At 36.6% G+C, this 16020-nt stretch overlaps 1 protein-coding gene across 1 annotated transcript; it reads right to left on the minus strand.

Moving 5' to 3' along the window:
* Nucleotides 1–8261: 8261 nt before the first annotated feature.
* Nucleotides 8262–8851, minus strand: LOC130461794 (uncharacterized). Its single transcript, XM_056830008.1, has 2 exons — nt 8742–8851; nt 8262–8661 (listed from the first exon to the last, which is right to left on the minus strand). The coding sequence occupies exons 1-2, from the start codon at nt 8849–8851 to the stop codon at nt 8262–8264; spliced, it is 510 nt and encodes a 169-aa protein (XP_056685986.1).
* Between the last annotated feature and the right edge of the window lie 7169 nt (nt 8852–16020).

A 16020-nucleotide genomic window follows, 5' to 3' on the forward strand; every position in this document is an offset into this window, starting at 1 on the left:
TGGCCTTAGGGACGGGACAATGTAGCTCCAATAGTAGGTTGCGTATCCAACTTGATTCCGCAACAACATTAGCAACTCCCCGATATTCAGCTTCCGCACTTGAGCGGGAAAGAGTCGGTTGGCGTTTGGATGACCAAGAGATCAAATTATCTCCCAAAAATACGCAATAACCGGACGTTGAACGTCGTGTATCTGGACATCCCCCCCCAATCCGCATCCGTATAGGAAACCAAATTAGTGATAGAAGAGGGGTAGAGGTGCAAACCATGACCCAAAGTACCTTTAATATATCGAATGATGCGTTTAAGAGCAAGCATGTGTGTGTCACGAGGAGCATGCATATGAAGACAAATTTGTTGCACAGCATAAGAAATATCAGGCCTGGTGAATGTGAGATACTGAAGAGCACCTGCAAGACTACGGAAGTGAGTAGGATCCTGATACGGGTCACCTGAAGATGCACTTAGTTTCGGTTTTGTGTCCACCGGAGTACACGTTGGCTTACAAGATGACATTCCTGCACGTTCAATGATATCCTCGGCGTATTTTCTTTGTGAAAGAAACATGCCACCCTTGTGTCGAGTAACAACAATGCCAAGGAAGTAATTCAAGGGGCCCAAGTCCTTCATTGCAAACTCGGAACCCAGAAGAGTCATGATGGAACGGCGAAGAGCATCAGATGAGGCAATGAGAATAATATCATCCACATATAATAGAATGTAGGCCATGTCACGCCCCTTGTTGTAGATAAACAAAGAGTTGTCAGACCTGCTATTAGAAAAACCAATAGATGATACATAATCAGCAAATCTTTTATACCATGCTCGCGGTGCCTGCTTAAGTCCATATAAAGACTTTCGCAATAAACAAACATAATCAGGATGAGATGGGTCTCGGTAACCCATTGGTTGATGCATGTACACGGTCTCTTTGAGCTCGCCATGAAGAAATGCATTTTTAACATCCAACTGATGAATGGGCCAATGCTTGGATAAAGATAGACTTAAGACAATGCGGATAGTTGCTGGCTTTACTATCAGACTGAAAGTCTCACCACAATCAATGCCAACATGTTGAGTTTTTCCATCACCTACAAGACGGGCTTTATGCCTCTCAAAATCACCATTAGATTTTTCTTTATGGGTAAAAATCCACATAGAGCGAATAACATTGACATTAGGAGGACGTGGTACTAAATCCCATGTCCTATTTTTAATTAGAGCATCATATTCGTCATCCATAGCCAATTTCCAATTCGGGTCACGTAGTGCCTCCAAAGGTTTTCGAGGGATAGGGGATCTCGAAACCGTTGCATGAAGGTTAAACGTGGGTTTGGGTTTAAAGACCCCACGTTGACTACGAGTGACCATGCGTGGTTGTTGGACAGGAAGTGGATTAGGTGTGGGCTGCAGTGTGTTGGAGTCAGGTGGACTTGAGGATGTTTGGGCTTGCCGAGTTGTTTGGCCCAAAGGAGAAAATGGGAGCTGCTGACTTTGGACATGAGAGTCCTCTTGGGCTTGATTATGTGGCGGCCCAGAAGCAGAAAATATGGGGGAGTGACCCATCTCAGGAATTGAAGAAGTGGGAGTTGGGCTAGGAGAACACGGTTGAGGGTGTGGCCCGGTCTGGAAATGCTGGACCAAGTAGGGTGACAAGCCCTCATCCAGAAACTCATAATTTTGGGGAGTGGGTTTGTGTATGTTTTTGAATGGAAATGTAGACTCATCAAACAAAACGTGACGACAAATGATGATTTTATTGGATGATAAATCAAAACATTTATAGCCACGATGGTTGGATGGGTATCCCAAAAATACACAAGGGGTTGACTGGGGTTGTAATTTGTGAATGGTAGTGGACGGAAATAAAGGATAACACAAACACCCAAATACCCGGAGATGAGAGTAAGACGGTTTTCGTTGGTAGAGAACCTCCAACGGTGACTTGTGACCCAAAAGTTTGCTTGGTATGCTATTAAGAAGATAAGTTGCCATTTGTAGGGCATGATGCCAAAACGAAGAAGGAATTGAGGCATGACTAAGGAGAGTTCGGACAACATTATTTATGGAACGGATTTTTCTTTCAGCTTTCCCATTTTGTGATGATGTATGAGGACACGAAAGACGAAAAGACATTCCATGAGTTTCACAAAACTTCCCAAATTGACCATTATCATACTCCCTCCCATTATCACATTGTACATTTTTAATTGGACGTTCAAATTGAGTTTGAATATGGGCCTTAAAAACTAGAAATTTTGAGTATACATCCGATTTTCTAGCTAGAGGGAAGGTCCACAAAAAATTTGACAAGTCATCCAAAAATAAAACATAATAGCGATGGCCCATAGAGCTCAAAACAGGAGATGTCCACAAATCACTATGGATAATGTCAAAAGGCAATAAAGTCCCGGAATTAGAAATAGAAAATGGCAACCTAACATGTTTACCAAGCACGCAAGAATGACAAATAGTTGAAGAACTAGAACTATTACATTCAATGCTTTTATTGCATTTTAAAAACTGCAAAATAGAGTCTCCCGGATGACCCAAACGATCATGCCAAAGTGAAGAAGGTACTGCAACAAAAGATTAGTGTGTGGGATTTATGATGGTGGACAAGGGATAAAGATCACCCCGACTTTCACACCTCATGAGAGCCGTCCCCGTCCGTAAATCCTTCACAGGAAACCCATAAGGATCAAATTCAACACTTACAGAATTATCAGTTGTAAATTTACGAACCGATATTAAATTTTTTATGATCTTTGGGGCATGGAGAACATTATTTAATGATAAAGGGGGATTTGGGGGAGGCAATTTAGTATGACCACAACCACGAATTGGAATTGAATGACCACTACCAACAACAATACCATTATTATGATTGCTCAAATTAAAATAAGACGAGAGAGTACCGTTATTGGACGTCATATGGGATGTGACTCCGGTATCCATATACCAATTTGGGTCGGGAGGATTCATCGTTATTGTGTGCATAGCGGCCTCAATATTAGTTGGAGCCCACTGCATGGGAGGAGCCCACTGAGGCATTGGGCCTGCTGCATATGCTTGCTGTGGTTGAGGCCTGCTACCCAATATCCCTTGTTGGGTTGTATTCCTCATTGGGCCAGAGGGTGCACGAGCCCACTGATTTGTGGGAAAGGGACATGGAGGTGCCCAGTTGTGCATCCACCCCCATGGCCACACCGGAGTTTGCCACTGCTGCGCCGGTTGCTGTTGTTGTGAGTCGCCGGAGTTCCGGCCGCCGCCACGGCGGTTTCCACCACCGCCACCTGAGCCTCGACCACCACCATTCTTCTCCCCCCCACGGTGTTTGTGGTGATGCTTGCCTCGATGGTGATTTGAATGACCCGCATTATCAAGAGAGGCCGAGTCATCGAATTCACGGTGGGGCGCAGCCACCATCGCCGCCGGTGGGTCATCATTCATCTCGGCTAGCGCTTTTTCTTCAAGGCAAAGGCTGGAGCGGGCTTCAGAAAACGGTGGTAAAGGCTTGCTTTGGCGTATGTTCGTCCCCACATTTTTGTATGCCTCGGTGAGGCCAGCAACCAACTGGAGGACGAGCCGATTGTCGCTGACCGGAGCACCCACACTTCTAAGTTGGTCAGACAACGTCTTCAGTTTTTGACAATAAGCCGAGGCAGTTGGAAAATCCCGCATCTTAACATGAGTAAAATCATGCTCGAGACATTATGGATACGATCCCATGCCTCCTTTGCCGTGATCTCTTCTTCGATGATAGTGTGTAGCAAATCGGTGGAGACAGTGGCATACACCCATTGAAGAACCGTGGCGTCCAAAGTGGACCACAACTCCTTTTCTTCATCGGTGGAAAGAGTCGGTTCCTTTCCGGTTGGCAGGATATGGGAAAGGACACGGTGAGAACGTGCATGGAGTTTGATTAATTCAGCCCAAGCCGAATAATGATCCGTTTTCATCTCAAGAGTGATCGAGATGTGATTCTTGATATTGGAGACCGCCAAGGCCGGATGAAACTTATGGTCTGCCATGGATGGAATGCACGAAGGGAAGGAAAACAGAGAAGAGAGATGAAGACTAGGGCAGCGGAAAGAGAAAGTGTAGAGAAGGAGAATGAACCCTAGTATCTGATACCATGAAAGAGATTATTTCCTTGCCTTTCTTATTCATCACGTAGGATTAATATACATCTTTACAACCTCAATGTAGGCTATAATTTAGGCGTTAATCTAGGGAGTTATTATCTACAAATATCTCTGACATTATGCTTAGCTACAAACTAGCAAATGATATCCTTGATATCATGCATAACGTAAACAATATTAATTACAAAATATTTTATTTGCTAAAATATTTACATATTCTATTATACATGACTATTAAGGCTCTATTCTGTTCGACTTATTTAAGATAAAATAAGTTCAGATAATATAAGTTCAGCAAAAATAAGTTTTTTTCAGACATTTTCACACATAAATAAGTTTATTTCAGTTAAAATAAGTTTTTTTCAGGCATTTTCACACACAAATAAGTTCATTTCAGACAAAATAAGTTTTTTTCAGATAAAATAAATTCAGATAAGTTCAATTAAGTTCAAGTAATATAAGTTCAGCCAAAATAAGTCCAATAGAACATAACCTAATTTCGAATACTAAAGTATTTTGATTGTTGATGAAAATAAACACGTTAAAAAACGAGATCCAAAAGATATAGCGTAGGGTGCGTTCTTTTCAACTTATTTGACCTGAATTTATCTAAACTTATATGAATTGAACTTATCTGAACTTATTGGAACCTATCTGAACTTCTCTACATTTATTGGAACTGATTGGACATGATCGGCTAGATTGGAACTGATATGACCGTATTAGACTTAATTGAAACTCAATAGAACAATTTTTTTTCCTGACAGCTAATGATTTAGAACAGTTTGAATAATAACAACAACAACAACGTAACACCAATAATAATAAAAATAATAATAATGACTTATCTGATCGTATTTCTTCTTATCTGATTTTATCAGAATTTACTTATCTAAACTTATTGGACCTGAAGCTTTTTTTTTTTTAAAGAGGGAGAGAACGCCCCTTTGTTTGCTTTTACATAATTGTAACTCCACAAGTTTTGGTATGGTCTGAAGTCGATAAATATAAACTATGGGTGGTGCGTGAAAAGGAATAAGAAATCTATATGTTTTTCTATGTTTCTTTTCTAAATTAATTTAACTTTGCACTTAAAGTTAAAATATATAAACCGTGCATCGCACGGGTCCTATACTAGTTTTAAATTACAACCGAAGTCATTTTCAGGCAAAAATCACCGGAATATGATGTCATAATGTTATTAAAAAAAATTACATCTTATTATTTTACGATTTTTTTAATTCTAATTATTTTTTCGATTTATTTTGTTATAACTCATTTTTCGAATTTAATTTCTTTATAGAAATTACGTATTTTTTTAAATAACATTATGACATCATCTTTTGGTGATTTTTGTAGAAAAATGATTTCAGATTTTAATTTAAAATGGATGTATAAGTTTAAGGTTGTAATTGACAAAATTAGAAGTTTGAGTTGTAATTGGAAAATATGAAACTTTATTAGACTGTATTTGTCAGATTTTTCTAATTTAAGTTATAATATTTTCTAAGATTTATCAATTTCTTAAATTATGATTTTAAAATAATGTGAATTTTATAATGAGCAAATTATGTTCTAAATTTATTATTTATTATTTGTGTCCATACCACTTAGTACGGAGTACTTGCCTAAGTAGTAAGTATTCAAGTCATAATAGCCCTTCCACCCGTACGGTAATACCTTAGCCTTATTGGGCTATTGAAAGTTGGTCCATTTTGACAGGAGTTGATAAAACTCCTTAACTCTCCTCCAATAGGAACTTTGTTTTGAATCTCATTTAAATTCCAAATTATTTGAGCCACAAACTTCCTATGCTTTAGGATAGCTTTAGTTTCCTCATCATTTTGGGTTTGATGGTTATTAATGGTGAATAAGGGAATAGGGAGAAACATGATTTCCATATAAACATACTTAAACACCCTCATTAAGTACTAAATAATTCTTACATTATTTCAATAGTAGATACAAGATTAATTGATAAAAAATTTACTCTAATTAATATGCATGTAATTTAGCAATATGACAATTGATTATGTCCAAAATAATAATAATAAAAAAACGAAAAACAAAAAACAAAAACATATTCAATAACAAGAATTTAAATAGAAACATAAATTAACCTTTTCATTTAATACACTTTGTTTGCTTGATATGAACATGCTTCTGATTATTTTACTTTTTTTCAACGTTACATTTTTCCTAACAATCTTAGCATAGTGGTTGAGGTGGTGTTATGTGTATGATAAGTCACGGGTTTTAATCCCCCCTCCTCTATTCGTTTCTTGTATTTCTCTTATGGCTCATTCGTAAATTAAAAAATAAAATAAAAAAGTGAATATTTCCTATATTTTTTAACAAAATCTTACTCGTATGACAATCTTATGTATAACACCAACTTCTTACCAAATAGTTATATTTTTTTAATCAAATAGTTACACATTGTGATCAAATATTTAAGTTCAATAATTATACTTAATAAAGTAGTTATACTTTCTAATAAATAGTTACATTTTGTCACTGATAATTACTTTTGTTAATGATGACATCAATAGTCTTATGATTATGACGATCTCATAAGATATCTACTCATCTATACCTAGTATTTAAAAAGCAAAACCACATTTGATTAGATGACACGTGTCACCATATTTGATTAGATGACACGTGTTATCCATTGTTTCCTCCATCAATTTGGTTTTTTAATTTTATTTTTTCTTTGTTGTTTGATATATTATGCAATTCCAACCGCCTCCCTCATACAACATCAATTCATCAATCTATTAATTCTGCATCTTCCACTCCATCTTCCCGATTAACACTCAATATTAATACACTATTTAATTTACATATATTTTTTCAACCTTCAAAATTTACCTCTATTTAAATCATACTTCCTCCATTTTTTAATAATTGCACCATCTTGGTTTTAGCACTATTCACATATTCTTATATAGTTATTTTTTGTGATTTATATTAAAAGAAAAATATATTCACGTGGGATCTTGTTAGATTCGTCTCGAAATATACTTTCAAATCATCAAATTTTTATAATTTTTTAAAATGTATAATGAGAAATATTAGTGGTTAAAATAGTGCATTGGCAAGCGTGAAATCAAAGATGGTGCAATTAAAAAAAAATGGAGGAAGTATATACTCTCTAAAATCACAAGCTCAATAAAATTAGAACTTAAAAAAATACACTAAATAACCACTATACAACCGCCCGTTCTTTGAACGGGCTCAAAAACTAGTTGTTTTAATAACTGTAGCACACGTTATTTTAGGAAGTGATTAAAACAAACCACAAATTCTTATTTACAATGAGTGTACAATAAATATTGTACACCGAAGTAAAAGTTAACTCAAAATGTTTAAAAGTTAAGCTTTTATATGTAAAAGTTATCTATTTTTAAGTGAATTTTTTTTTCATTTTAGTAAAACTTATTTTTTCAAAATCACTAATAATGTATAAAATTAATCATTTAATCATTTCTATCTACTTTTTTTTTACTAATATAAAAGTTAATCAAAACTAGGTTAAAGTTACGAAAAAAGGGGTAAAAGTTATCTTGGTGTACAATAAATTTATTGTACACCTTGTGCGCGCAAGACCTTTTGAAAACAAACTATCCAATTAAATAAATATTTGTTTACTTTATAACCCAATCCTTTTCTCTTATTGATCAAAATAATTTTGAATAATGAATAAAAGTCAATTTCTAAATGTCACCCTAAAATGGTTTACTACAGCCCTAAAATGAGTACATTTCTTTTACTACCTTCACTATAGCCCTAAAACGGGTACATTTCTTTTTAGTACGCCTCACTCTCCTCCCCTTAAGATTGTATTTTATAGTAATACGTAATAGAAAATATCATGGAAAAATTGTAACACCTCGACAATTTTCTCTTTTTCTAAAACAATCTTTTAATAAAATATTAATATAGACATTTTTTTTTGGCAATTAATTAATTGTATTAAAAACCAAAGAGACCTTGGCGAACCAAGGAAAGCAGTTTAAGTACAAGCCCCCAAAACAACTATTAGTAACCAGAAGCTAGAAAGCAACCAGAAACTAGCTACAACAACCATCTCAACAAGCTCAAACAAAGTTTACACATAGGCTATTTTCTCCTTAAGGCTATCTGTACACCTACAGGAGACTCTAAATAAAATCTCCTTTGCAAGACTCTCTATTGTTTTCCCAGATTGCTCGAAGACAATAGCATTCCTATTAAGCCAAAGCTGATACACTGCCTCGATAAAACACATTACATACAGCTTTGAAATATCTCCAGTCTTCCTGCTTCTCTTTGTCACAACCTCAAGCTCATTAGTAAAACCAGAACTTCCCTTATCAACCCCTATACCCAGCAAAACTTTGTGCCACACTGCAGCAGATACAGGGCACTTAAAGAAAAGGTGATCAATGGTCTCTTTATCTGTTGAGCACACCACACAGTTGTCAGAACATGAGATACCCCACTTCTGAATCCTATCAGCAGTATACAACCTGTTAAGAATAGCCAACCAAGTGATGAAAATACTCCTTGGGCTAGCTTTATTGTTGCAAATGACCCTTCTCCAAGACACCTTGTCATAGTCACCTTGCAATCTTCTGTAGATTTTTCTAATAGAGTACCTACCCTTCTGCACAGTGTTATCCTACCCACCCACCCACCTGGTGAATAAGATCCCTGCATCCCAATATTTTTTTCAAAGCCCAAGAGCAAGAATGAGGAATATTGCAGGATACAAGTGACTGACCCTTCATATAATATATTAACCCATTGAACCCACAATTTATCTTTTTTGAAAGCTAGAGCCCATAACAACTTCCCAATAGCAACTTTGTTCCAATGATGCTCTTGATATTCCACCCGCCTGCTGTTTTAGGTAGATACAGTTTCTCCCAAGCCACCGGTGCCTTTTTAGAGTTAGCAGTATCTCCTGTCTATAAGAAAATTCTACAGAAGCTTTCAACCTCTTTAATGACCTTCTTAGGAAGAATAAAAATCTGGCACCAGAAGGTCTGCATGACAAACAGTATAGCTTTGATCAACAACAGCCTAGCTACCAGCATGGGACAGGAACTTAGAAGGCCAAAGAAGCTCCAGCAAGAATCTTCTGTAGTAAAGGTTTACATTGCTGATAGTTCAATTTCTTAGGGGAGAGTGGCACCCCTAAGTATCTGAAAGGGAGAGAACCCTCAGGAATACCAATAGTAGACAACAAATTAAATGAGCTTTCACCAATTCAGAAGCCCCTCCAAAGTATATGTTACTCTTAGCCATATTAGCAACTAAACTAGAAGCTTCAGAGAACTTAGAGGAATCAACATTTGTATGGAGATTTCATCAGCTCTAGCAAATAACAAGAGGTCGTCAGCAAACATCATGTGAGAAATATTGAGTTTCTCACATCTAGGGTGAAAGTTGAAATCAGGAGTAGCTTTGAGCTGATTCATGCATCTAGTCAGGTATTCCATACCAATAGCAAACAAGAAAGGGGACAAAGGATCCCCTTGTCTCAATCCTTTCTTGGCTTGAAAAGGCTCACTAGGAAGACCATTAATCAAGATTGAGTAAGAGACAGTAGAAATACAGGCAATGATCCATTGAACAAACAAATCTGGGAAACCAAGCTCTTGGAGAACTGTTTGAAGAAAACACCACTCTATTGAGTCATAAGCTTTTATCAAGTCAACTTTGAGAACACATCTAGGGGAAATATGGGCCCTACCATATCCTTTAATCAACTCAGTAAAAGGATATTGTCTGCTATGTATCTGTATCTACCAGGAATGAACCCAGATTGGCAATCACTCACAACTTCTGTAACCAACTCCTGTAATCTGTTAGTTAACATCTTTGAAATAATCTTGTAAACCATAGTGCAACAAGCCGTGGGTCGAAAATCTTTCACATATGAAGCATTTGTTGTAATACCTCGTATTTTATTATATATTTATAAATAGGAATTTTTATGAATTTAATTTCATTTAATGAGAATTAAATGTGTTTTTATTTTAATTAATTTAATTATTAATTATTTACAAAAATCGTATTTTTATTAAATAAATTCAACGAATTTATTTAATCGGGATTTGTTGGGTCGTATTTTGAAAACGAATTTAATTTAATCAAAGCCCAGTTAAATTCCATGATCAAACACAACAAGGCTTGCAAGGAATTAATATTAAACAAGGCCGTAAGCAAGCCCAACCTTAAACCCTAAAACCTAGCCCATGAAGGGATGAGAACCTATAAATACTCCTCCCCTTCATGAGCTCCCCAACTTTAATTTCTGAATTTTCTCTCTCCTCTCTCTCTCCTCTTTCGTCCGCCCTTGCTTCAGCCCCAAGGCACGAGTGCCTTTGCTCGTGTGCTTGTGCTCGTGTGCCCAGCTCGCGCCTCACGTGCACCCTCGCTGCCCCTCTCGCCCTCGCCCTCGCTGCCAGCGCCCAGCACTCGTGCACGCTGCTGCTGTTGTGCGCGCACCTCGCGTGCCCCTCTCCCTCTCGCCCAGCGCCCATCGCCCACGACTTGGATAATATTTATATTTCCGATACGATCCATATTTCCGTTTCCGGCAATATCATTTTTTTCCGGAGTATTCATAATTTGCTTTTTGACGATTTTCGCTCCCACTGGAACCGAGATCCGTCGATTCCGAATATCCACAAATGGAGTATTTAATTCACTTAAATACTTGATCCGTTCACGTACTATTTGTATGACCCTACGGGTTCAGTCAAGAGTAAGCTGTGGATTAATATTATTAATTCCACTTGAACTGAAGCGGCCTCTAGCTAGGCATACAGTTCACTTGATCTCACTGAATTATTAACTTGTATAATTAATTAATAATGAACCGCATTTATTAGACTTAAATTGAATGCATACTTAGACCAAGGGCATTATTTCCTTCAACCTAGCAATCAAACTTCCTTGGTATCATATACCGCTTGAGGTTCTTACTTCGGTAATAACTCAAACAATGGAAGCTAGGATACACTAATGACCTGCAAGTGGGAAATGAAGCATGTCAATGATACATTAGTTGTAGGGTCATCTAGTTTGTTTTAAGTCCTTTCAAGGCTGGAACTTAATGGCTATTTTGTTCCATAATCAACATACCTAAATTTCTGTTTTCAAACATAGAAAGACACACATTCAGAAGAACAAAAACAATGTTTGTTTGTTTGTTTATTTGGATGAAATGGTCATTTACGGGTTGAGTCAATATGCTTGATTAAAACAAACAACTCTTTAACAATAAGAACTTTACTAGGTTCAAATCAATCTCTTGATTTGAGTTCAACAAATCTTTGGCATTGTTTCTTAGACCATATCAACAAGTTAACGTTCTAAAGCTCTATTTTGATGGACTTTTGAAAGTTTATTGATTTCTAGATCATTCAAGACAAGCTAGTCTTACTTGTTGAAAGTAACAAAAGATATGAACTATTGTTAGAACACCTAGACAATAGAGTTCAAAGCTGAAGAAAGATTTTATGACTTTATTATTTCACCTAGATTTGAGTGAATATTGGTTTATATACTCAAAGTGATATAAGTTTGAATCTGTTTGGCTAGTTCAAAGATTCAGAAGTAAAATATCCACATGGCAAGAAATCATAAAGATCTAGGTTAGATCATGACGATGATTACTTTAAGACCAAAAATGATCATCAATTATTGTGTGTTGTAATTTCACGATCTAGCTCCATAAGATATGGCATATCTACGTTGGAATGATCGAAGTCAATTGGTACTTGATTCGATCAATGATGAGTCATATAGATTTTTCCAATAATTTCTAAACAAAATGCTCAACTACCACCAAACTAAACCAAATTCATCAAAGCTTTTGAGAAGTAATTTCAGAATATCTTTTCAATAATATCTATCTAAAGAGTTGCTAAACTCAGTGGGAGCTTAGTGTTTGTTATTCGACAAACTAAGGCCCAAGTATAGATATATGTTTCATTGTGATTTATTCAAATGAGAAACAAGGGTATTGTTTCTACCACGAATTTTTGACAACATAATGTTTGTTTGCTCGAAATAATGTCCTTTTGGAGATTCGTTTCCAAAATGACAAGTGGGATAAAATAGACCTCGAAAGGTCTTCGAGGCGAACAACAAACATAAACGGACATTCCGGAGGCTTTTCAAAGTTCTTCAGAAAATCCGAACACTTATTCTTTAAGGACTTTAGAAGTGGCTTTAAAGAATGGACATCTCTTAGAAGACTTTACACGTGCTTCAAGGAGAACAGAATATTCAAAGGACTTTTGAGTGTCTGTTGATATTATATTGTTTGATGTTCTATACCCAAGTAAGGCATAGAGTTCAAGCCACTGAAACTATGAGATTCTTCTATTAGAAAGTAAAGAAACATGGAGTTCAGGTCACTGAAGCTATGAGATTCTTCTATTAGACAGTGAAGAAACCTACAACTTGCAGTCAAAATATTATCATGTTGGTTAATGAGTTTGTGACTTGTAAGAAAGCTATGACGAAACCTAGAAGCCATATATAGACTCAATGTTTTAAATGGTTAAAGGCCATAAAACAGAATCAATGTTTTGATGACAAAATTGACATTTTGTTAATTTGCAAGAATAGTTTCACACCTATTGGTTGCAAGTTTGTTTTAAGGATAAAAATCATCAAACATGAAATTGTGTCTTCACACAAAGCTAGATTAGTTGCTAAAGGTTATAAGCAAATTCACGACGTGGATTGTGTTGAAACCTCATGCATAATCGTAATGCTCAAGTTTATAATTAAAGCAATGATTGCATATTGGTACATATGGGAATTGGATGACAAAACATCTTCCTCAATCAAATGTTGGAAGAAACTATGTACATGGCATGTCATAGGATTTGTGGATCCAAATAAATACTTGAGAAGAAAGCTAGCTTATGAAATCTAAGTACAGATTTAAGCAAGCAATTGGGAATTGGAACTGTATGTTAGTGAAGCTAATAAGTATTTTAGTTTCATAAAATGTACATGATTCTTATAGATATGTAAGAAGTTTAGTGGGAGTACGTAAAACTTAATTGGTCCTATGTGTATCACACACATATCTCTCTATTGAGAAATGACATTCAAATGCTAATGACTTAGATTTAAAATTATTCATCAATGATGGACCAAGGCGAATCTTAGTGCATACTGGGTACCAAGATCTATTACAAAGATCTTATATTATTGTTTTGGATTAAGTAATGAAATTTACTAAATCAAACACGAAAGACTCCATTGGAGATATTTCACCCATATGAATAAATCTAAGTAATGAATGTTTGAACTATGTATAAAAATTTACTAAGTTAAACATCAAAGAGTCTAGATGAGATTCTTAACCTATATTATATGTCAAAGAATTTAGTTGGATTCAGTATCTACTAAAACTGAATGAACTAAAGTTACATGGATAGAATTCAATTGAGAATTATTCTGCAAACGAATTTATCATGTATGATATAATATTAGGATCGCCAAAAATGTATCGTATGGCTTTAGGCATAACGAACATATACCAATCTCTATTGGTCTAAGTAAAGATCAACTAGATTGAGATCGAGAAAATCCTATGGTACTTGAAAAGTAAATAGGAATAGTTCTTGATTCAAGGAAATGAAGATATGCTAAAAATTGATGCTACACGCATAAACACTAGCAAAGGATCAAGCAAGATCCATTTTGAGTTAACCATTGGCAAGGACGAGCTACAACGCATCATGTTTTCAAATGGCAACATGGATTGAAGACCATGAGTTGTTGCGTGGGAAATTAAATATTAATTTATATGTTCTGAAAATACATATGGAAAGTCTTCCACATATCTGTGAACTGCTTGGATAAGTAAATCCAAACAAAGCATCACTAGCAACCTAAACACTTGAAGTAAAAGTAATTATTGCCTAAGAAGCAATGAAACAGAGTTGTTAATGTTAAAGAGTTCTTCACTAAACTTGGGTGGATCACATGTCTGCTGACTTGATGGTTCTATATTGCAAAATGCGTGGAACCGCTATTGTAGCAAGAAAGACTAGATCACAAAATAAACATACTCAAAAGAAAGGTTGTTAGGATCGGGATCCTACTTTGGATCGATGAAGGGGGGTAGGATCGGATCGGTAGAATCGGATCGTAGGATCGTAAGATCCTACTAAATAGTAAAATAATGGTTATATTATTAAAATGAAATGTACAATCTGTGAGGGGGTCGAAAAAGCACGAGGCTAATGCATGACCTCGTCCCTCGTGGGCGTGACGTTGTCAGATTAAGTGTAGTTAGAATTCCTGTGAGTTTACACCCAATCGACTAGTAATATAGGAGTCGCCATTCAGTTTTTAACGACAATGAGAAAAACTGACAAAACCCGGTTATCGTGACATAAAGGGAGTGCAATTATGTTCGACCACGACGGCCATAGGTTCCCTTGTGATCCCTGGTGTGGGAATCGCTCAACGTACACCCGCAGGGCAGAGATTGAGAGTTTGGGGGACTGTAACTACCGAGAGGAGTGCTCATCGATAACTCCAGAGGCAGGTTATCCTTACTAGCTCAACATAAATAATTGAAGGGACATGCGTTAACTATTAAACTATTCTGAATTGATTTTAGCAATATGCAACACATAATACTAAATCGATCGTGATTATCTTGTTTAGATTGATTTAAGGTACCTAGCATGATACTTCAATTGTCCAAGATATTATCGTTATTAGGCGTGATAGATCAATCAAATTAATAGTTTAACAATTTTATAAAAGGGTGATGAAAGCGATTAAATCATGCAATGGGACACATTACGACGCACCCTTGAGAGGTGCGTCACGGATCTCAGAAAACTAACCACTTGGCTTTGCTATTTCTCCTTTTATCTAACGAATCTCGGGTTTTTGAGTAGTGTTCCAGTATTTAGGCTTAATTCATCAGCTACAAGGGACAGGATACGTTCTGTTCGACTTTTGTGTCGATTGCGACAGAACGCGGGATCAATTTCGCAGCGTGAGGCTTAGGCTTAGGGTTGGAGTCAATACTCAGATTATGAATTGTGTGTTCTTGTTGTGTCGATTATGAGGCTGTATTTATAGGGAAAGAGTTGGTGGAAAGATAGATCTTTAGAATCCGAACCCAAAGAGAATTCGGAGACAACACGTACCAGGTATTTTCAGCGCCTGGGGCTGGGCGCCGAAGATTTCGACGCCCAGACCCAGGCGTTAAAAATAGGGTCTGAGCCGAGCCTTTTGTCAGATTTGGACTCCTAATCACGGAGCTTTTGAGACTTACCCGAGTTTCTTAGTGCGTATCAACTTATGACGGAATGCGTCTGGGCCCGTTACGAACTCCGGGTTCGTTAGGAATTTAATCAATACGTAACTCTTATTTTCGAATTATAATAGGAATAGAATCCCTTTGCCAATTCTATCTCTTTTAGGACTTTATGTTGGAGTGCAACACCTAATTCTGACAGATTTCTATCTTTTATGTCTTGCCACTTTTAACAACTACTTCTTACGGAAGTTACCATATTTAGCAGGTTTCTATAAATAGCAGTTTTGGCTGAAATGAAAAGGGTGATCGAGATTCGTTATTTTATAGGAGATGCGTTGCCAAGTGGAGATTTATGTTCTCATCATCGAACCTTCCCTTTCGGGAATGGGGACAAAAGTAGGTGTCTACAGTTAGCCCCTACTTTGACTGAGTCTTGGAGTAAGACGATGGTCAAAGTATCAGACGGAGTGCGTCATACAAGCCATAGTGTATGTGACCTGTTTTGCGAGGGTCTCACGAGCCCCCGAGTGATAACATTTGACTTAAGGGTCATCACTTGAAGTGTTAA

Source organism: Spinacia oleracea, chromosome 5 (genome assembly GCF_020520425.1).
Source record: "Spinacia oleracea cultivar Varoflay chromosome 5, BTI_SOV_V1, whole genome shotgun sequence".
NCBI classification, from domain to species: Eukaryota; Viridiplantae; Streptophyta; class Magnoliopsida; order Caryophyllales; family Amaranthaceae; genus Spinacia; species Spinacia oleracea.

Excerpts from the sequence above, each read along its gene's own strand:
- LOC130461794 (XM_056830008.1), bottom strand. The coding sequence starts at position 8,851 with ATGCAGGGATCTTATTCACCAGGTGGGTGGGTGGGTAGGATAACACTG. Across the intron at positions 8,662-8,741 it reads TGCAAGGTGACTATGACAAG|GTTGTATACTGCTGATAGGA; the intron begins GTGTCTTGGAGA and ends TATTCTTAACAG.